At 37.0% G+C, this 23,968-nt stretch overlaps 1 protein-coding gene across 1 annotated transcript; it reads right to left on the bottom strand.

Annotated features, from left to right (window-relative positions):
- Positions 1-20,567: 20,567 nt before the first annotated feature.
- On the bottom strand, positions 20,568-20,954 carry LOC103422299 (flowering-promoting factor 1-like). The gene has a single exon (XM_008360352.1). The coding sequence runs from the start codon at positions 20,952-20,954 to the stop codon at positions 20,568-20,570; it is 387 nt and encodes a 128-aa protein (XP_008358574.1).
- Between the last annotated feature and the right edge of the window lie 3,014 nt (positions 20,955-23,968).

The raw sequence follows: 23,968 nt of genomic DNA, 5'->3' as shown, positions 1-23,968 counted from the left end.
ACTAACCTGAAATCGTGCGGAATATGCTCAGCCATGGACTTCTCTTTCAGTGAAAATTGTATTGGAATCCTACGGAATAATATGTTAGTTGACCAAAGTCTTATGCACACTCAACACTCCTCTATGCTCGAACTAATGGAGCGTTCGTATGAGTTTCTGTGTATTGTGAGCAGGGACTTTGGCCTTGTATTTATATGGACTTAACCCTAATGAATATTCCGATAATAATGTCATTAGGAATCCTTGCAGTCCAAGGATAATTAATACACCAAATCTCATTCCCAATAGGATAGAATTAGGAGCCTTTATTTTCCAAGGAGATCAGGAATATATTAACTTTACTTGGGGCTATTAACTAAGTCCTAATCTTATTTATATTCCAAGCAATCCTTAAATTAACTGTGTAGACCTATTAACTGTTGGATTATGGTCCAACGTCCAACAATCACAACACAATGATGCTACGTACCTACATTCTCTTTTCTGCAGTCTCTTTTGAAACGCTAGCAAAATGATCAATAGTACTGTTGTCTAATTCATACAAGTCAAGTCGGTAAGCAACAATACTAAGTCGTCTAATTGAAACCAACGAAAAAGACTGCAGGAAAAGAAAAAAAACATCATATAAGATGTACAGTACATGAATGATATTGTACTGTATATCTTGATCTTCTTCGTGGGTCTTCCCAGCATTACAAGCAACTTCCCAGATCGATCAACCAGAAAAATGGGATGCAATATCATAATCATGTTAATGTACTAACTGTACTAACTGTACATGAAATTAAATCTTTGCTGGTTTAAGAAAAAAAAAACCAAACACATTCAAAACCATTATGTTTGGGCCATAAATAAAATAAGGTCCAATATGGGGTCAAACTATTTCTATTTACGCAACGAGGTCTAATTTGGGATTCTATCTCATGGCTCGGACGACCACTTTATTCCACCTCAACCCGTCTGACGGCTCGAATAGGATACTCACCGAGGCTAGTCTGTCACGTAGACGATCAGACTCGAGAATATCTTTCCATCTTAGATGTCAACGTATGCGCCATCCACCACGCCGATGTCACCACGTGAACTACCATAAGACACATATGAAGGCCACTTCAATATTTTCCTATATATTTTACCCTAATTTTAGTAATAATTTATTGATTATTTTAGTAAGATTTTGATGTTTTGAATTATATTTCCAATGTAGGACATTCGACTTTCTTTTGAGCGAAAAGTAATCAAATAGACGAATTTTGGAGTGATTCCAATAGGAGAATGTTCGTGAGTTTTTCATGATGATTTTATCAAAGTTTCAAATTTTTCTACTGAGTTGTTTGACCATGGCAAAGAAATAAAGGCCCAACGCGTAGCTTTTCCAGATTGACGTTTTTGGACGTTTTGGGTATTTTGGAGGTCAAGATAGCATATTTTGAGGAATATTCCTTCTAAATATTTGTAGGGGACGTCTTCAGCTTTCAAAAGAGACCTTTTGGACTCTGATTTGGTCGGCCAAAAGTTTAATTTTCTAAGAAGTTTGAATTTTAGTTCAAATAGGAAACGTTTTATTTTCTATTTTATTATTTTATTATGTTTCCTAGTTTTATTCTAAGACATTTTAGGGTTTTATTTTGTAGTAGTATAAATAAAGATATTTAGCCATTAGGAAAAAGAGGTAGAAGGAGAGGAGGAGGACGCACACCTTACTTAGCTTTTGGCGATTCAAGTTTATTTTCAAGGTGTTTTCTATCCATGTTCTTAATAATATTATATTTTATGATTGTTCATAACTAATTTCTTTTGCTAGGGCGAGGCCACAAGCTTTAACAAGAATATGTAGTTTCTTTTCAATTTACTTATGATATTATGCATGCATGTTTTGAATTATTAATCACCGTTTTAAACTATTTAATTGTCTTAGTGATTCGCGACCATTAGGATATTTAGAAAAGTAATTTGATGCAACTTTGGTCGAAAAGTTCACTAAAATTGGCGCTGGCTTCTTGTGACTAATAATTGTAATTTCACTTAGGATGAACACTAAGTCTTAAGGGTTGCATGATTTTTAAAAGGGTTTTCATAAAACTTAATGAGTATTTCGTATTCATATTTGATTCGGACGTCTGAACGGGTTGCATGTTAGATATACGTTCTATGTTGGAGGTTTCAAGTATGACATATATTAGGAAAACCTAACCTTCGAAATATGCATGGGTAATTTATAAGTAATTGGAAGAACTACGTATGATTGTAAAGGTGACAGCGGAACCCTAATGCTTTTACAAATAGTCTATTTTCTTTAAATTGATTTTTTTTTATTAAATTAGTTTTTATTATTTTAAATTCTAAAATCAACATTTTCCAAACTTTGTTTTTAATAATTAATTAAGAGTTGGTTTTAAATACAAAGTATTCATTCAATCCCTGTGGAAAACGACCTTGCTTGAACCATTTATATTACAACTACCTTGTACTCTTGCAAGTATTTTTAAGTGTTTTTATCCCTACTTTTGCAGGTGATAAAAATCCCTATCAAGAAATTAGCGCCGTTACCCATCAGGAATTATAGTCATTGGTAGCACCAAATGACCATTTACCCCTGCACCAGCTCTTTGATATGATTGAGGTTACTCATTTTCCAATGCCTATAAATAGAGGTCTTCATGCTCAGGACCTTCGTCAAATCCAGTCTTTACGATTATACAAAACCTTAAGCGATTCTTCAATCAACCAAACTATTTTTCACCAGAAACCTAATTGCTCTTCAACAAAACCCTTTTGCTCTTCAACTCCAATGTCAAAACCTTCCTTCGAAGCAAACACAACCTACAATCCTTGAGGTCTAAAACTTTTACAGCTTTGCCACCCCTGGTATGATTCATGTTATGTGCCATTCCAACCACCCTGATTCTCTTTCGGAGGCATATATTTTGTAATAAGTCCAATCCAATATCAGTGATCTAGGTGGACTCCTCTAGCATTATCTTGTTCTTCATGCCAAAATTTTACTAGAGTTTTACTACTTTCTTTACATTTTAGGTTATGTAGTTCGGCTCAACAGTCTAGATTTTTCTTTTGTAAACATTTGTAATCTTGACTTCAACATGAAATGATTACTGTTTGTATCATACTTAACCAATCCCGAAACTATTGAGCACTAGTCAACGTTATACTGTTAAGGACCCATAAGAGTTTCCCTCCAACCAGGAGGCCAATCACAGTGCAACATGTGTCGAAATCAGAAGCCAATCATAGCGCGACACATGTCAACATCAGAAGTCAATCACAACACGATACATGTCAATGTCAAAATGAAACTAGAAACTCTCTTCTATAAATAGAGATCATTCTCTCACAATATTTCCTAATGTCATTTGTACTAAATCATTCACTAGTACTCACTAAAGGAGAGCTTGAACTTATGTACATGTGTAAACCCCTCACAATTAATGAGAACTCATCTACTCCTTGGACGTAGCCAATCTGGGTGAACCACGTACATCTTGTGTTTGCTTCCCTATCCCTATCCATTTACTTACTTATCCACACTAGTGACCGGAGCAATCTAGCGAAGGTCACAAACTTAACACTTTCTGTTGTACCAAAGTCCTCGCTGACTTTGTGCATCAACATTTGACGCCGTCTGTGGGAACGACACTTATTCCCACTCTCTTCAGCTTTGTCAAGATGGTTTCCACCATTCGTACACTCTCTTTTGACCAGGCATCCCTCTCCAACATGGGGAGCGAAGGAAGCCACAACACACAGAATGACACCCCTCTTGCACCTAGTGCGAAGCAATAAAAGAAGGAAGGAAATAGGGTTGCTTTTCAAGCTAAAGTCGATGAGCTAGAAGCTCAGAACAATAAGATAGCAATGAAGAATGAGGTCCTCCAAGAGCAGTATGAGAAGCTCTTTGAGACGCTCAACGAAACTAGGCATACTCAAACACGCGAGCTCATTGCCCCTGTGGACATCAACCATCATCTGGGTGCCCCCCAACATTGAGGGTCACCTCCCTTTGACATGGGTATCCCTGATGAGGAGCGAGCTAATCATTAAAACATTGATCAACATGAGACTTCTATCAACCCAGATGCTTCGACCCGAAGTAGAAGAAGTGGATGAAGGCACCTTATTGCAGAAGGGTTGGAAAGATCGAAAGCCGTTTATCGTGACTGCCGAGACTTCTTAAAGCAACGTCGAGAGAATCCCTTCCACATATGCTTGAAGATCAATAACCTAAGGGTTTTGGAAAGACTCGGTTTCCTCCCACGACCCAGGCCAGTTACCAATCTAAAGAAGGAACGACAGGTCCCAGATGAACATGAAGGTACGGGGGACTTTGAGGTATTCCGACAAACTCGCCCTAGAAGTCAGTACGGTGAGTCCAAGAAAAAACCACCCGCCCTTGCTCAAACTTTCCTACTTCCAAGAGGCGATGGAGACTTACGAAAGAAAATTCCAGTGGTACATGACTCCACTCAGGCCCCCTTGTCCTACAACTCATTGAGGAAGTAAACAAGTTGAAGGTAGAACGTCAGACTGAGATACCTGACTGGAACCAACCCAGCCCTGGCCCTCTCACAAGAAGGATCCTCGACACCCCCTTCAAGCGAAGACAAAACAAAAGCTTGGTTTACAACTCTATACTAGAAGGGATGACCCAATTGAGCACCTTAACCTCTTTGAGTCCACCATGGCATATCAGATGCACACCAACGAAGAGCGATGTCTTCTCTTCCTTTCCACCCTCTTTGGCGGAGCTCTAAACTGGTATTGCCGTCTTCCACCTGAGACAGTAGACTCATTTGAGGAATTGAGGAAACTGTTTGTCTCTCAACACATCTTCCAGACCGATCACTTGTATTGTGCAGATGACTTGTACACTATTCGCCAGAAGCCAGACGAGTCACTACGAGAGTATGCCGGTCGCTTCAGCCATGAGTATTCTCGCTGCGCTGAGGAAAATGACAAGACCGCCCTCAAGGCCTTCATGGCAGGCCTACGTGATTGTTTCTTCAAGTACATGATCAATGCCAACACTTGGAAGACTTACTCTAAGGTGATGGCACAGGCTTACAACCACGCCTCCGCTGAAGCAAGGACATACCAAGGGAACCCCCATATGGTTAACCCCTATCAACAAATGGGAAGTGGAAGTCAAGTTCTACCAAGTGAGAAGATATTGACCATTAAGTCACCCATTGCATCATCTCCTGCCTTATTTAGCTACTCGCTAAGTCACCAAACATATCTGTCTCTTGGTAAGAAGAAGGGTAAAAGTTCATATCAAGACAACCATGGGTGAACGTACCGTCGACTATTATGACTATAGGGCCAAGCCTCACTTTTTCAAAGTGGAGGACTAGGTACTAAAGGAAATGCTATTATAAGAAGGCATACACATTACAAATGTTTTAACTCTCAACCGCTTGAGATCTTTTGTCACACAAGCCATTCGGCAAATATTTAAAGAAGAGGGAATTCAGACAACTTCTTCTGAGTCTTTTGCGTTCCTAGCACTGGAACACTTAGTCTACGCCGACGTACCCTTATACTCCAACTCAGAGCTTCAACATGCGTACTTTGACACAAAGTATGTGATACTAAGTGTTACAACCAACATGGTTCACATATCAAAAATATAGATCCCTTCATGCATAGTGATAGGAGCATATTTATGCGACTGAGTTAGCTTGTTCTCATGCATTTATGTTGTTATTTCTTAGTTAATTATGTATTTTAAGCTATTTTCGTGTGTTTGTAGGTCCATAGGCCTTATGAAGCAATAAGATGCATTTTGGTGCATTTTGGAGCAATTTTTGGCTTGGAATGAATAGCACATGCATGGAGCAAGGTGGATGGACGAAATTGAAGACTAAAGAGGCTAGGAATGTGTTAAAGAGAAAGAAGAATTAATGTAAAAAGGACAAAGAGCTCAGCCACAAAGGGGTGTCACTCCACCATTCACTTTTCCATCATTGCCGTGCACCACCATTGCACTCCCTTTGGATTCCTATGCCGTGCATCATCATCCATGTTCCCTCCATTGACTCATTTGTTGCATCATTCCACCTCCCTTTCCTTTCTCTACCATGTGCACAATCATTCATGTTCCCTAGCTGCAACACCACTCCATTTTACCCCCATGCTTTGCATCATCACTTCACCTTCACCTTTGAATCATTTCAAACACCACTCATTGCACTCAATTGCTACACCATTCCTTGTTCCCTCCATCATTTCAGATTTCATGCATCATTACATTGAATCATTGCACTCAATTGCTACACCACTCCATGTTCCCATCAATTGTCATGCACTTCCTCTATAAAAGGAATAGTGTAACATAAATTTAGTTCATACTTGGTTAGATCATTCACTCCCATTTCAACACAACCTTCATCCATACACATCCATTCATCTTCACATCCATTCCTCCATACACATAAACCTTCAAACACTCACTAACACCTTGTGTTGTAGCAAAGGAAGGGAAGGAAAATGCTTGGACATGCTTGCTGTCTAACTTGGATCGTTGGAGCGTTTAGGTGTTTTCTTTCTTTTGTTTCTAATGTTTAAATTCATTTCCTTTCGTTTTGTTGTAAATATGAGTGGCTAAACCCCTCTTGGCTAGGGGTGATTTCAAAGCCATGATTATGTGTGCAATATAATTTGATAAATTCCAGTTATGAACTCTTGAATCATGAATGCAATTGGCTTAACTACCTGATTGATAACTTATTTGTATTTGTTAATTAAGGGTCGACACTTAATTGGCATGCATAAATCCGTTGCTAGAATATAAGGAAGTTTCACATAATCGTTACAAACTTATATTCACATGTAGTGAAGGTCGCTTATAAACGATCTCGTTAAGTTCAATTCCTAGCATGAGTGACATGATGTCATAGTTGCAAGTGCTTTGTCAATGCTTATGATTTTCATTAAACGTAATGATCTTTGATTGTATCTCTATTATGATGTCATGTAGGTAACTTTAGAAGAATGTTTTAGGTTGTCGAATGATGTCATCCAATCCAATAAAACAAGGAAAATTTGAGAGTTAACTAGTGATGTCACGGTTAATTTGGAGCATTGTCGTTCATAATTCAATGAAGTAGTAACTGGAAATCAAGTTATTTGCATACATGTCATGTGTGGAGAAAAAGCCTCTAGCTATCCCATCCATCATCTTATTTCTCAAATTTGTTTTACAATCTGTCTAGTTTTTCATACTTGTTTGTTTGTTTCAACTTCATCCAAATCAATACCCCCATTTTAGTTTCTTGTTTCAAAGTGTTTCAAATCTGTTATAGTCACCAACAAAGTCTTATTGCAAGCCAACAACAACTTCAATGCATGGCATACGAAGATCAAGCTATTCAGCCCTCTTGCATCTGCTTCAGACATTTCCCTTCTGTAACAATGCAAACACTACAACTCGTAGAAAGCTTCACACTCTTGATCAAGACAGTGTGAAGCAAAACCAATTTATGGTGCCAACAAGAGCTTCATCAATGGAGGGCAACCACAATTCTCAAAAGCTTCACACACTCTTGATCAAGACAGTGTGAAGCAAAACCAATTTATAGTGCCAACAAAGCTTTATCAAATAAGTTCAACCACAATTCTCAAAAGCTTCACACACTCTTGATCAAGACAGTGTAAAGCAAAACCAATTTATGGTGCCAACAAGAGCTTCATCAATGGAGGGCAACACAATTCTCAAAAGCATCACACATTCTTGATCAAGACAGTGTGAAGCAAAACCAATTTATGGTGCCAACAAAAGCTTCATCAATGGAGGGCAACTACAATTCTCAAACCTTCGAGCAAATTCAAGACTGTTTGAAGCAAATTCAATTTATATGATTCATCCAAACCTTCAACTACTACAAGGTATGGCTTGCATCACAATCTCTTGCTCAACAGTGTGGAAGCAAAATTTGTATATGTTGTCTCTCCCACATTTTCAAATTTCTAGTTTCCCAAAAAAAAAAATGGAAATTGAACAAAGCTTCATCAATGGAAGACAACTACAAATTCTCAAAAGCTTCACACTATCTTGATCAAGATAGTGTGAAGCAAAATCAATTCGTGGGACCCAACAAAGCTTCACCAACAAAAGCTTCATCAATGGAGGACAACTACAAATTCTCAAAAGCTTCACACTATCTTGATCAAGATAGTGTGAAGCAAAATCAATTCATGGTACCCAACAAAAGCTTAAACTCCAAAGCTTCACCTACAAAGCTTCAACTCCAAAGCTTCACCTACAAAAGATTCACCCACAATAGCTTCACCTACAAAAGCTTCACTCACCACAAAAGCTTCACCTACAAAAACTTTACCCACAATAGCTTCACCTACAAAAGTTTCACCCATAAAAGCTTCACCAACCACAAAAGCTTCACCCACAAAAGATTCCCCCACCACAAAAGCTTCACCTACAAAAGCTTCCCTCACCATAAAAACTTCACCAACAAAAGCTTCACCCACAAAAGCTTCACTCACAAAGCCTCAACCTACATGCTTCACTCACAAAGTTTCAACATACAAGCTTCAACAAAAGGAAAAATTCAAAGAACTTAGTGAAGAAGGCCTTGGTGTATTTAACACAATACGTTGAAATGAAGCAAAGCTTGTTTATTGATATCTCCGATAAGTTACAAATATGTACATATACATGAATCAAAATAAACAAACAAGATGGAGCCTTCACAAAGGTTGCTAAGGAGAAGTCTCAGCAGTCAGCAGAGCCCCAGAAAGAGAAGGCATCAGAGGGTGATTATTCGGAGCCTCAGTACTAGGCAGAACCCCAGAAGGAGGAGGCACCGAAGGTTGATCATTTGGAGCTTCATTACGCGGTACAGCTCCAGAAGACGAAGGTAATAAATGCTTTTGGAACAAACCCACAAACCTCTGATGATCAAGTAAAATCTGACCATCAGATTCCTACAGCTGGTCGAGCTTCCTCTTCATATTTGTAGCATAGTCATGTGCGAGCTTGTGCAACTGTTTATTCTCATGCTTGAGCCATTTGATCTCATGTTTGAGACTTATCACTTCAGCCGCCAATGATTCAACTTGTCGGGTTCGAGCAAATAGGCGTTGGGCCATATTAAACACAGAACCTGCACACTGAACACTGAGAGCCAGATAATCCATAACAGCTAACTCATCAGACCGTTTGGAAAGTAGTCTGTTATATTTGGGAGTGAGAATGTTCCTGGCCACCAACACAGCGGTCATATCATTCTTCATCATAGAGTCCCCAACGATAAGAGGACCAGTAGGGGATAAGAAGGATGAGTGCCATATGTTGTCTTGAGAAGGTATGGCTTCCTCTTCACCAAAGTTCAAGTCAAAACGACGGTCGGATGGGCCATACATTCTCAGAAATGATGAAGGAGAAATGAGGTGTAATAAATCTCTGAAGTAAGGGGAAAATTCCTACAAGCAATAATTCTCTGAATATACATCTTGCACATAATTGGTGCCCTTATAAAAGAAAGTGCAACAGGGCCGTTGGTTCAAAAATCGAAGAGGCACCACTTTCCACATGCAACATCAGCTCCTCGGGTACCACAGATAACTGTGCCAAAGATCTCTGACAAAGTTTAAACACATAAATTTTGAAGGTCTAGCTACCCTACTATTACCCACAAGGGTAAATGAACAGCACCACTGCTTGATAACTAGAAATTCCCAATGTGTGTCAACCTCCATGCTTCGTGGCAAGGCAGACTGGCAAAATTGCCCAACCTTTACTCACATTCGAGAAAACACTCCCAACAAGATTGCTTGCTCAAAAATCGACGAGGCATCGCCTTCTGAATCTCGAGAGCCAGACTTCCAACATGATTACTTTCTCAAAAATCGAAGAGATACTGCTCTCCGAATCTCAAGAGTCAGACTCCCAACATGATTGCTTTCTAAAAAATCGAAGAGGCATCGCTCTCTGAGTCTCGAGAGCCAGACTCCCAACAGGATTACGTGCTCAAAAATCGAAGATGCATCACCCTCCGAATCTCGAGAGCCAGACTCCCAACATGATTACTTTCTCAAAAATCGAAAAGGCACTGCTCTTCGAATCTCAAGAGTCAAACTCCCAACAGGATTGTTTTCTCAAAAATCGAAGAGGCACCGTTATCTGAATCTCGAGAGCCAGATCTTCGACAAGATTGCTTGTTTGAAAACCGAAGAGGCATCGCTCTCCGAACTTCGAGAGCCAGATTTCCTTGGATAAAGCTTGTCTGCAATCTTCATACGCAACATCAGCTTTCCAGATACCACAGACCACTTTTTCAAAGTGCTCTGACAAAGTTAAAACACGTGAAGCTTGCAGCTCCCACTACATCGCTATGACCAAGAAGGGTAAATGAATAGCACTACTACTTGTTGTTAGGGAGACTCCAGATAATACCTCTACAAACAAGCCACACCAAAGCAAGAGTATCTCATATCATCGGGGGTTAAAAGCAAGAATATCCCATATCATGTTTTTTCCCTGTCTTTTCCTTTGGCCTTGTTCTTACATGCAAGACAAGGAGAAAGAGAGCAATCAGTCAGCACTTGGAATTAAGCTTCCAATTAGGAATTGACTGCTTGGAACCCCTTGCCTAATTACTTACCTAGCATTGCTCTCGAGTACTCATCTTCAACATCTTATGCTTCCAGAGAAGATACCACATCTGCCTGAGGAATAGATAGGGCAAGTGAGAAGGATACAAGGAAGCATGTGGAGACAAGCGTAACAGAACACGTGCCGATACATCCACTACTTTATCAACAGCAAAAGTATCCCATATCATCAGGGTCGAACGTACTCTAGATTTGATGGACTTGTTTTGACCCTCAAATTCTGGAGTTGGCCTTATACTCTGGAGGAAACCAGAAAACCCTCCAGCCCAGTTCAAGAATAAGCCTGTGGAAAATTACTTCTTCAAAAGCAAAAGTATCTCATATCATCTCTTCTCCATTTGCTTCTCCTTATCCTTGTTGCTGTTTACGGCACAAGGAGAAGGAGAATAATCAACCGGAAGCCGAAGCCGAAGTCGAACCTTCGATCCATGTCGCTTGCTTGGAAGTCTGATTGCTTACCTTGTCTGTTACCTCATTTGGCAAATCTCCTAGCTCGGCGACTTGGGGGACTCTTACTATTCGGTTTGTATCGCACTTGACCAAGCCCGAAACTACAAGTAAGCTTCAAGTGAAATTGATACATTACCTTGTGCATCTTCATCGGTTAAAGATACCACCCCTGGATGAAGGAAAAGTACTTCCAGAGAAGATGCCACATCTACATATGAGACAGATAAGGCAAATGAAAATGATACCACACTTCGATACTTATCAATACTAGTGACTGGAGTAATCTAGCGAAGGTTACAAACTTAACACTTTCTGTTGTACCAAAGTCCTCACTGATTTTGTGCATCAACAATTACAATATGTTTTTCGCTTTAGTTTCTATTTCTCTTGCATCTTCTTTTTAGGCAAGCATACATGAAGCTAAATTGAGTTTTAAGTCCTCATTCACTCAAGGCACAAAAAAGAGCTTAACCAAACCAACGTTCCACTCGGTACACAATCATTTGGTTAAGAAGTCAGATTTACGCCCAACTTTCACACATTTGAGCACAAACATTGTCTGTCAGCATCCTCCAATAGTGACACATCTATTCTCTCTTCTCTTGAGCCATCCCGTGGCACTGAAACAAAAAACTACACTTCGGACAAATACGTGGTACCCAGTCCAGATTTTGTTCGAGTTTTGACACCAAGACATTAGTCATTAATTCCATCTACATATTCAATTGATATGGGAAGAAATCTTAACTTTCAACATGATTTCAATTCCACTGACCTACAAAAATACTTGGATAGGGGGACTGACATGTGTATAACTTGCGCTTCCGATAGGGTATTTTTCCAAGTCATATATTTTAACAAATATTAAAGCGACTTTTAGCACCAGTTTAGTAAACCAAATGTTGTTTGGGAATTATGCAGATTCCAAAACGTTCATACAAACTGATGTGCATGGTGTTAACTGTCATCAATTAATTATATATTTGCAGAGAGGTTAAACTCCAGCTGATTTCAAAAGTCAGAGACAATTTCTAGTGATGACTACGGTCAAGAATTTCTTCTTTAATTTATTCAATTTTTTATTTATGTCAATGAATCATAAAATTTTAATACACAATAGAAGAATAACTCGGGTACCAGATGTTGGAATTTAGGGTTATTTTATTGTTTTGAATTTGGGTTTAGCCCGTTAGTATTAGGGTTTCGTTTTCTTGCTTATTAGGGTTATGTTAGTTCTCTATATATATGATGCTTTGTAGCTCGAAGAATAACAATTCATTCACAATGTAGTCTCTTAGAGTTTTGTAGCCGTTTCGGCATTCTCAGTTTATTTAATAAAATTCTTATTATTTTGTTAGTCTTGTTCGTTGCGCACTCTGATATTCAACTTGGTATTAGAGCAGGTTTGATCCTTAGGGATTTAATCTGCTCTTGATTCATATCAGTTTGTTTTGTAATCTTGTTTGTTGCTCACTCTGATATTCAACTTGGTATCTTGATATCAGAGCGGGTTCAATCCATTCTCGTTGGTATCAATTTGTTTGCCTTTTTCGTCGTTCGTTTTAGATTTGTTAGTTGGTATTGCTTGTTTGTAGACCTGACAGTTTCTAACACGACACAATGACACGACACGAAAATAACGGGTTTCGGGTCAACACGATAACTTATCGGATCATTATCGGGTGACCCGTTAATAACGGGTTCTTAACGGGTATACACGCGGGTAACACGTGGGTAACCCGTTTTGACCCGTTAAGAAATTTTTTTTTTGATAATTTTAAAGTTTAATTACTAAAAGATTTATTATAAAATACAATAGCCATATTAATATATACAATATATTCTATGTTAAATATATAGTTTTGTATTATTATTCTATATAAGTTTAAAAAAAAATTTAGTCATTATTTATTTTTATTATGAGAGTTCCTTATTATCATTACTAGGATAAATTTTACTTAACATGTTGTTGTCCAAAATTAAAATAAACTAATATAGTATTTGTATAGGCAAGAACTAAAAAGATATACATATAAGTATGAAAAATGTGAAAGAATATAGAAACACTCGTGATTCATCATTATTCCTCCACGAGTAGATAATGGTTACACTTACATTATCGTTTAGATTTTTAAAATCCTCCAAACCTTCATGAATAATGTTTTTTATTTGAGGGAAAAATTAATAAAATTAATAATAATTATTGTAGAAGTGTAAAAAATGTAAAAAAAAAAAAATACAATCACTCATAGTGACAAACTTTACAACTTTCATGAATGGGTCAGCTTCGAAATCCAACACTATAATTCATAAACCTTAAATTTATATTTAACCGTCGATTGCCATTTATGTTTTATTCTTCTTATTGAATTTCATTTTTTAAATTTTCTTTTTTTGAAAACATGATCATATGGCGGATGTAAGAAGATGAACGGTTCAGATCTTTGATAACACGTTTCGATATTTAAGGTTAACTGAAATATAAGTCGATGTCATATAGTTTGTAAAAACTTTATAAACATCAAGCAATATTTTCACTAACCGTAAAACTCTGAATATAATATCAATGATCCAAACCGTTCATCTTCCTACATCCTCTAATAGATCAAGTTTTCAAAATACAAAATTTGAAAAAACAAAATTTGATGAGAACAATGAAGCGTAAATGTAAACAACAATCAACAGTTAAATTTTGATCTATGATTTATATGATTATAGTGGCGAATTTCGAAGTTAAGCTCTTCATCAAAGTTATAAAGCTTGTCATTATGAGCGTTTATATATTTTTTCTATATTTTTTTACACTTCTACATTAATTAAAAAACTATTAAAGACTTTAAGTAAGTGAAAATATACTTAAAAGAAAATTGTGTTTTATGTCTTGGATGTGACAATATGGTATGTAATACTTATTTAGTATTATGTTTTTCATTTGATTATTTATTGGTTTAAAATATATTTTCCTTAACGGGTAACGGGTCGGGTCATATTAATTGTTAATATTATCGGGTCGATTTCGGGTAGGGTCATTTTACTCGTTTATTTTAACAGGTGTTATACGACACGACCCGTTAAGATATCGGGTATGACACAAAAACGACACGAGCACGAAAAACACGACACGAATGCCAGGTCTAATTGTTTGCAAGGAAAAGAAAGATGAAAAAAAAAATATCGAATTAGATGATCGTGAGGAAAGCCTGAAGTTCGTATACTGCAGTGCACTGAATCAAGAACCTCGGTCAAACCCGCCTTCAACCTGTTGCCCGTCTGCTAACGAGGCCCTGATCCGAGAACCACAACTTGGATCGAGTTCATCTCCGCTGCACCTACCCCATCTGAATCTGCCGTGAACCTGCATCACAACGTCTCGAAGCCGTCCTGCTGTGAACTGCAGCCCAGATCCATCCCACTATCGAAATCCCATTGCCACTGCACTCGCATCAACCCCATCTGCACACTGCCGCTGCAACCAGAAACCTAGCACATCTGCTGTCCAAATGGATTGTTCGTTTGTTCGCTTGAATCACTTGCCTTGTTGTGTCCGCCTAACGGAGCTTGCCTTGTCGTGTCCGCCTAAAAGAGCTTGTTTTGTCGTGTCCGCCTAACGGAGCTTGTTTTGTTGTGTTCGTCTAACGGAGTTTGCATCCGCATCTGCTTATTGGCAAACTCTTGCCATGTACCGCCATGAGTTTGACGGGGGGTGTTGGAATTTAGGATTATTTTATTGTTTTGAATTTGGGCTTAGCCCGTTAGTATTAGAGTTTCGTTTTCTTGCTTATTAGGGTTATGTTAGTTCTCTATATATATGATGTTTTGTAGCTCGTAGAATAACAATTCATTCACAATGTAGTCTCTTAGGGTTTTGTAGCCGTTTCGGCATTCTTAGTTTGTTTAATAAAATTCTTATTATTTTGTTAGTCTTGTTCGTTGCGCACTATGATTTCTTCTTTAATTTTTTCAATTTTTTATTTTTGTCAATGGATTATAAAATTTTAATACACAACAGAAGAATAACTCGGGTACCAGAAACCAGTATCATGAGAGAAGCAGTCAAATTGAAACCTACAAGAGGCCGGGTCACTAGACTCACACTCCCAGGATATAACTTATATTGTTTTTTTTTTTTTTTTTTTTAACAATTGAAAAACGTAAATTTACAACGAGGATCCGCGAGAGATTCTATAACCATACATGTTAAAGATTAGTTTGGGAATAATACAGAATGGAACATGTTAAAGCGATTGTTTGCTCTCATCTATTTCTCGAAGAAGACTCGTATCCAAATTCATAGTTTGATAGTATCGTCAAGTTTGTAAATAGATAAACAAGTTTATTTCAATATTTATAATATGGAAAATTAATTAAGATTCGCCTCTTATTTTATTATGCACATAGTAGTGGCAATGTTATTTAGAGACACAAAATTTGTCACACTGCACAAAACCGATCACATTGCAGAAATATATTGTTAATCAGATCATAAGTCCTACTATTATATGTGATACCCACCTGTATACTAAGGGCGCGTCAAAAGTGTGATTAGCTTTAAAGAGTCATAATAACATTACTTTGAAGGTAGCACTATTTTTTACAGCACACAAACCACTACTCTCGTTTTTTCACCTATCAATACTTTTTTTAACAAACGATATTATTTACACTAAAATTAAGGAGGTGTGAGAGTAAGTTAAGTCTCACAATGAGTTAGCAATAAAGTGGTTTAAATTCGCATTTGGCGATAATCAAACCTAAAAGTCTCACAATGAGTTAGCAATAAAGTGGTTTAAATTCGCATTTGGCGATAATCAAACCTAAGACATCTCACTTATCAGTGAAGAAGAATACTACTAGATCGTAGTACTAAGTGGTTTTATCTATCAATACTTAAGTTAATGCCTTAATCTTTGTTTCTTTTCTTTGAACGGCTGATCGAGTACTATATGAATAGTTGAGGCCGGGGTCACTTGACAAGAAGCCTTCAGATACATCGAAACCATAACCCTTAATTGTCTATGCGCATAAGTAACAAACTAGGGCTACAAAACTAACGTAAAACTAAGTTAATTTGTCGCATCTCGCTGATGGCAAACCTTGCAAACTACTTCACATGCATCAGCGAGAAAAACTGCAGTATTACAAATTAACTTGCTGGATGAGAACATTTTTGGAAAGCCAAGTTTGATAATCTATTCTCCACAGTATCTAGTTTAATGGTAGTACAAGTAGATTAATGTCAAAAAAAACATAACCTGGAAATGTGCACGCGTAGCGCACGCATAATATAATGTGTGACCCTCTCTCGCTTTGCCAAGGAGACCTTCGTGGTTGCGATTATTGTCTCATTCTGTAGAGTACAACTTTTTGTTACAGTAATAGCTAACTATTCCACCTTGGATCTTAGAGCCTGGAGTGGTTTTGTGGTTTGTGCGTTTGGAAATGACTATGAGTAGGATGCTCAAGGTTAGTGCAGGTAACTCCTAGGGCGGTATTTTCCTCGTGGTGCCTTTATGTTAGTTCTTCGGCTTGGAAGGTTTAGTCTTTCATGTTGATTGGATTTTGGTCTTCCATGACTAGGAAGGAATTACATTGTATTAATGATAAATTTGTAATTGTGAAGTTGTTTTGTTTCTTTTAGCATATGTGACCTCTTGGTTTGCTGCGATGACAACTTTTGATTTACCTATCCTATGTAAGTTTTTGATCTTTTTTAATAGAGTTTCTTTTAATCTAAACAAAAAGAAGAAGATCAATGTCAAATTATACAAAATTACAAAAATTGTTAACGAGTTAAAACAAGGATAAAAATTGGTAAAATTCAAAACACAGGACCAAAACAAAAGACCAGTGTGCCATTGTTCTATTTGTCTTTGGCAAACTTCCACTAATCTGTCATGTTTAATAGCACACATAGAAGTAATTGACCGATTAAAATAAGATGAACATTAGGGCTTGCGATGGTATCATAGTAGCTATACTGTAGCGTATAGGATCATCAAGCTATACTGAAGCCTAATGAGTATTCATTACCATCTGTACGTTATGCAGATGGCTATGAGACCTTCCTGAATCAGCAGCTCGATGTGTCTTGTCACGACCTAGCTGTGATCTGTTTTTCATCTTACTTCCTCTCTCTTGGAGAAGGATTGTCTGCCCTCCACTTCTGATGCTTTTTCTGTGCTCTTCTGTTTATGTGGTCACGGTTAAACCACGTCAATATTTTATATTATTATTTATTTTTATCTTATTATATCTATAAAAAAATATATAAAATGTTAACGTGACTTAACCGTAACCACATAAAACAGGAGGGCATCGGAAGTGAAGGGCAGACAATCCTTGTCCTCCTTCCTTTCGTGCTCTCTTGCTCTATTGTTTTTCAAGAGAGGATCTTCTCCCGATCATCTTTGTGAGGATATAAAGAATCCTTTAATTACATTTGTTTATCGTACATCGTGTGATCAATTTTTATCAAATACTGTTTATATTTAATTTTAAATAAAAAAAATTTACAATAATTTTTGATCGTATTATTTACGATAAATAAATGTAATTAAAAGATATGTAGAATCCTCGTAAAAAGGATTCTACGAGGATTCTCTAGTTCTTTTTTCTATCTCATATTCCGAAGTTTTGAATCATTAGATTTTATTTAGTTTATTTTAGCTAGGGATCCTATGATTAAAAATTCTGAAATATAAAATACATTGAAGTATGCTAGAAAATCCCCATATTTCCAGCTTTGCCAGGTCGATATCCAATGGGGCCACCCCAAGATTCGAATCAGGTCACCACACACATTATGCAAAGAGACTTTCTTGGATGCTCCAGAGTATTGGAAAAAGATCATCTCCTAATCCTTTTTAGCTAATTATACTCATTAAACAATTTGAGCTTTTGAGTTTTGATTTAACGACTAAAGTTATTATTATTTTTAGAATAAGCTCATATTATTAGCCGTTTGATCAAATTTCAAAGATCCAGATTATTTGATGAGGAAGATTAGATATAAAGAATCCGGAGAGAATCCATTTCCCAGATTATCAGGTACTCTAAATATTTAATTTGTTAATTTTTTATTTAAAAATACTATAATCAAGATTTAACGATTAAAACATCTGAAATACCAAATACCTCAGAGCATCTAAAAATTTGTGCCTCGCAAAAAAACAGATTTCCTTTGACCACAGCGAGATAAGCAGTCTTAGAAAATTGAAATGAGATGCAGATAGATATAACCCAATGGGGCTGGAACAAAAGGATATCATACGGAATAGGATCCTCTTCGGATCTTCTTTGTAAGAATCCAGATCAATCAAATATATCTGTTCATTATATATTATGCAGTCAATTTTTATTAAATACTATTTATATTCAATTTAAAATTTAAAGTTTAAAATAATTACTAACCGTACGATGTATGATAAATAGACATAATTAATTGATTCCCGAATTTTCACAAAAACATCTGAAGAGGATCCTTGTCCGATATCATACCATCATATGATCTGCATTTATGAAGCTGTAGCTAGCTTTTCTGCTACTTCTCAGAGCTTTGCAATAATAATGGGAATAGAATTCTCTTCGTATCCCTTCCATCAAGTCTTCTTCATATACTACAGATTCTTAAAATTTGATCACACAGCTACCATAAAGGTTCATTTTAAAAGTTATAATAACTTTAATTGTTGGATCAAATTTCAAAGCCACAAATTATTTGATGGAGATGATTTGATAGAAGGAATTCGGAGATAATCATTTTTCCATAATAATGGCATGGACACTGGTTTATAGGTAGTACATAATACGTGGTACAAGTAACGGGTTCTTTTCAATATTTTCAACACACAGCAACTACCGAGTCCACAATATATATATAGGAAAGGTTCGTCTTTGGATCCCTTCCATTAAGGCCACAAATTCGAACCTTTAAAATTTGATACAACGATTAAAGTTATTATAACTTTTAAAATGAATTATTGTTTGTAACCGTTGAATCAAATTTCAAAAACTCGAATTTGTGATCTTAGTGGACTTGATGAAAGTTATCCGGAGAGGATTCCTTTATATATATATATATATTTTTTTTTCCTTTTATTTTAAGTATTCAATATAGGAACCGGATCCCCTCCTGAGCATAGGATGAAGATTCTCCTGATCGAACCATCTAGACCATTGAAATTTAATTAAACGGTTACAAACAGAAGCTCTCTAAAAATTATAATTATTATAACCGTTTAATTAAATTTTAATGATCTAGATGATCAGCTCAGGAGGATCCCCACCCTATGCGGGGATCCGGTTCCTTCAATATAACCTTTTGCATTAAATCTCTACAGCTCTCTGTGGTACTTCTGCCTTCTGAAACTAACAATCAAAAGGACACGGTATAGCTAGCTAGCTACATGTTCTTGATGACTCTAATATTCATTACAAACTGCAAATTCCAGTTGGATTTTGTCTTGGTTTTGATTGACAATCATTAATGCATGTGGGGGCTCACTGGTTACTCTCTCAGTCTCACCGGTGCTATATGCTTCTGATCAACATACATGCAAGCAGTTCAAACAAACCATCATAAGGATTAACCCACAACCCTATCTTTGGGGAAGACTGGGAAGGCTTACCTACACCCCGTGTATGTGCCTACCAAGGATGAAGGTGAGTTTCTATTATCTTAGAGAGAGAGAGAGAGAGAGAGAGAGAGAGACTATCATAGAACATACATAATTTCGTGTTTACAGCACTCATTACAAAATATTATTGTTCACTTAGTGACAAAATGATTTCCTCTTATCCTAATTGCTACAAGATGTTAAAAAAAAATAATTAAAAGTGGTTGTTTGATATCCATTTCCATTTCATTTATTTTCAGTTATTAAAAACTTATATAGTAACTATTTTCAGCATAAAACTGAAAGTCAAATTTTGAAAACTCAATTTTTTTTTTTTATACTTTTTTTCTCAATTGGTTTTTTATGTTTTACAAAATAGTGAAAATAAAAACTGAAGAACTAAAACCAAAATTGTTATTAAAATGCCTCCAAAGAAATAAAAACACATGCACCAATTGATAAAACATGAAAAAGGAAGACTGCTAAAAACTTGAATATTATAATTAAGATTCGATAATTTAGAACACGATCACATTATGATACAAGTGATGTGTTTATTAAAGAATAAGCCAATGTAAATTTCTCTAATCGTTTTATCAACCACATAAATGTAGGATTTTAATTATCCTCCGAGGCCATTTAGTGGTACAGTCCAGTAGTATATCCTTTTATTGGTACAGATCTTCGGTTTGATTCTCATCACATACGAATTTAAATCATAGATAATATCATTTATTCAAAAAAAAAAAAAAAAGAGATGAAACAATTATATTTCACTGTTAATTGGCTGACGCAAACCTGGTGTTTACATGATGACCAAAATGCATATTGAGGATGAATAAAGCACCATAAACCCTAGTTCTGCAATGCAGCAGGGTCACGAACTTCGAAGAAGGAGCGATTCTTGACGACGATGTCGTACATATGGAAGGACTTCAAGTTGGCAAAATTATTTGGGAGCGAGATGAGGTGGACTGAGTTCTCGGAGCGGTGGAACTGGAGGAGGTCGGGCCGATTGGAGTTGGGGTAGCGAGTCCAGCCGAGTTCAGTGAGTCGCTGCTCGAGTTCGGAGTAGGATTGAATGACCTGGTTGGCTGGGAGGTAGACCAAGACTCGGGGCCGAGCACCGGGTGAGGTGGCTGTACCCGGATGCGGCGGCTCTTTTTGCTCGAACGACTCCCTGGTTGGGTTGGTGACCAGCCGAACGACGCCGTTTCTGTCAAATATCCACACTCCGGACATTGTTGGTTGTAGCGGGGCTGGTGAAGATATTGAAGGTAATGTAAGTTAGTCAGAGTGCAAGAGAAAGTACGGTTGTCTTGTGCAGGGAAAGTATGCAAAACCCTATTCTACTTATAGCAGCCGAAGGACAACCAATAGTAAATGATATCAAAATTGTTAATCTTTGATTCGAGTTGTGGGGTCGATATTGGTTTAGCTTCTAACATACTGTTAAGAAGTTATTGAGCTTTCATAATTTAGAATAATGTTAGGAATATTAAAATTTTAAATTAATTTTATAAATTAAATGATGTATCATTAATAGAAAATAAGTACGTTAATCGATATTTAATTAATAATCCAAACACATCAATCACATCATTTGGTTTATACAATTTGATTTAAAATTTTAATATCTCTAGCATTACCCTATATTTATACATGGAAGATACCGTCTGGATGTGAAAACTCATACACCTGTTTATTAAGTCTTGTACTGTCCTATTATAAATTGGATTTTAATAATAACCTAAACTTTCTTTGTAGTATTAAAACAAGTTAGTCTAGCCATATTTAAAGTTCAACAGTCACATGTTTTTTACGCTACATTTAAATTGTCCACGTGGTAAGCCACTCCACATTGCTAATTGGAGGGGTTTTCTTTTTATTAATATATGTCATTGGATTAATGTTTGAAATCTTCTCTTTTTATGGTCGAAGTAAGCAAGAATCCGGTATAATTAATGTTATGGTGTTTTAGTACGAAATTTGAAAAAATAACCAAATTTTAGATCTCATAAAGAATTATAGCCACCACTTTAAATTTATGATAATTATAACCAAAATTTGATGTAAAAGTACTAATCTACTCTTAATATCAGGATGTCTCACAACAAGCAAAACACAACCTATAATATTGCAGATCTGAATATAGATGGACAGAGTTTATCGAAAATAAAAAACAAAATAAAAACAAAGAATAAAGCATGAATTAAAAACAAAAAAACAAAATAAAAAAACAAAGCCTAGGTTAAATTGTTAGGCTTCTTGGTTGTGACAGCCCGTCCCGAAATATATTTTTCGATGGTGCGAATTGACTAGAATACCCTTGGATGTTGAGTATATGGTGTAGTGTTGTGGTTTGAGTTTGGGTGTTAGACTAATCTAATTAGTTCCTAAGTTTTTAGAACTTAAAAATTATGGTTTTGTGGTTGTTAGTAGCCCAAAACTGGACCACACACTCACACTCACACACACCACTCCCGTTGACTTCTCTCTCTCCTCCCTCCCTCGGATTTCTTGCCATTACCGTACAACCTGTACGGACAACCCTCAAAACCCTTTCAAACTTCACAGATCGAGGTTGTGATCGATGTTTTTGGACTCCTTGCAAGCTTAGGAGTCGAATGGTAGTGATGGTTGGACATGAAAATCCCAAAAAACCCGAGAAAACATAATCTCCGATTGGAGCACTGTTCATGCACTCATGATTTCGAAGTTTTTAGAAGATTTTAAGCTGCTAGTGAGCTATAGGACATCTTCACGAAGCTCGGAGAAGAAAAACGAAGTGAATTGGACGTCGGGAAGTCGAGTTTGGCGAGTTTCAAGTTTGGCCAGATTATCGAGGTTCCATTGGAGAAATCCCGTGGATTTCAAGGCTTGAAAGTGGTAAGGTTTTGTTCCTCTTGTCTGAAGCTTCATTTTGGTACAAATTTCATGAAATTTGGTTGAGAAATGAGCGGGAAATGATGATTTGAAGTTTTCCAGTTTTCCGGCGACGTCGTCGGTCACCGGAGTTCGAAGGTTGAAGACGACGAAATATTCCATCAAGTTTGACGGAATATTCTGACGGCGTCAGGTTAGTTTTAACGAAATATGCTGCTTTTTGACGGAATATTCCCTAACGCCGTTAAAGATTTTGTTAGGCGTGCCAGGCACATGGCCGCGCGTGGGGGCGTGTCTGGCCGTGCCTTGGCTGGTGCATGGCAGCGCGTGGGAGGTCGGAAAATTTTCTAAAAAATATGGTGATGTTCCTGAGGTTGAGTAAATCATGGTGGTATATTCAAATACCCCATTTGAGCTTTTTATGAGAAGTTATTTCCTAGCTTTGTGTATGTTCTTTAAATAACATTTATTCAGTTATTTCGCATATAGGTGAGACCTATCCTGAAGACGAGCACCATCAATCGAGGCTCGGCGGCTACAACCCTTCGACATATCAGTGAGTGGGCTTTTGGTTTTCCGTATATACCTATATACTTGAGTTTTCCCAGAAAATGAATTTGAATGATTAAACTTTTTGAAATGCCATGCAAAGTATCTATCTATTTTATTATGCATTAGTAGTTGCATATATTTATGATTGGTGCTGCGGACGCACAAGTAAGTTCATAAATTAAAGATATGAGGTTACTTCAGTTATGTAAGATATGATGTGATGTATTGAGAGCTCATAAACCTGCACTCGGTGTTAGTGCTCCCGCCCAGAGTTAGGGCACAATCCTTCACGTGATGTTCACATCCCGCACCTTATGCTCACCTTGGATCCAAGTTAGGTGCACAGGCTTGTTGTACATACCACTTTAGGTGGTTTCGACTTGTAGGTGACCTGCAATTATTCGCACAGCCTTCTCGTGATCGTAGCACTAGAGCATATTTACTTTACACCTAGTCTTGTCGTACAGACCACTCTAGGTGGTTCTGACTCGTGTGCATGATTTGATTTGATTTGATATGATTGAGATTGGTTATGAGCTATATACTCAGCAGTGCAGTTTGAGTTAGAGAGATTTGGCTGATGCGATATTTGACATTGATATATTTTGCTTGGTTTACCTATAGCATTGCATTGAGATACTTTGGCATGGTATGCTTCTATGGATTTTCATCTTCAGTATGATTTCTGATTCAAATTATTATTATTATTTTCCGGGAAATTATACAGGTTTTACGGCGATGGGTTAGAACTTTTGAGAAATGAAATTATTTTGAAAAGCTTTGTTTTTGCCCACTCACACTTTCTGTTTTGCGCCGCT

Source organism: Malus domestica, chromosome 03 (genome assembly GCF_042453785.1).
Source record: "Malus domestica chromosome 03, GDT2T_hap1".
In the NCBI taxonomy this organism is placed as follows: Eukaryota; Viridiplantae; Streptophyta; class Magnoliopsida; order Rosales; family Rosaceae; genus Malus; species Malus domestica.
The sequence above is the reverse complement of the archived record's forward strand: the minus strand, read 5'-3'. Positions and strand labels throughout refer to the sequence as shown.

Excerpts from the sequence above, each read along its gene's own strand:
- LOC103422299 (XM_008360352.1), bottom strand. The coding sequence starts at position 20,954 with ATGTCCGGAGTGTGGATATTTGACAGAAACGGCGTCGTTCGGCTGGTC.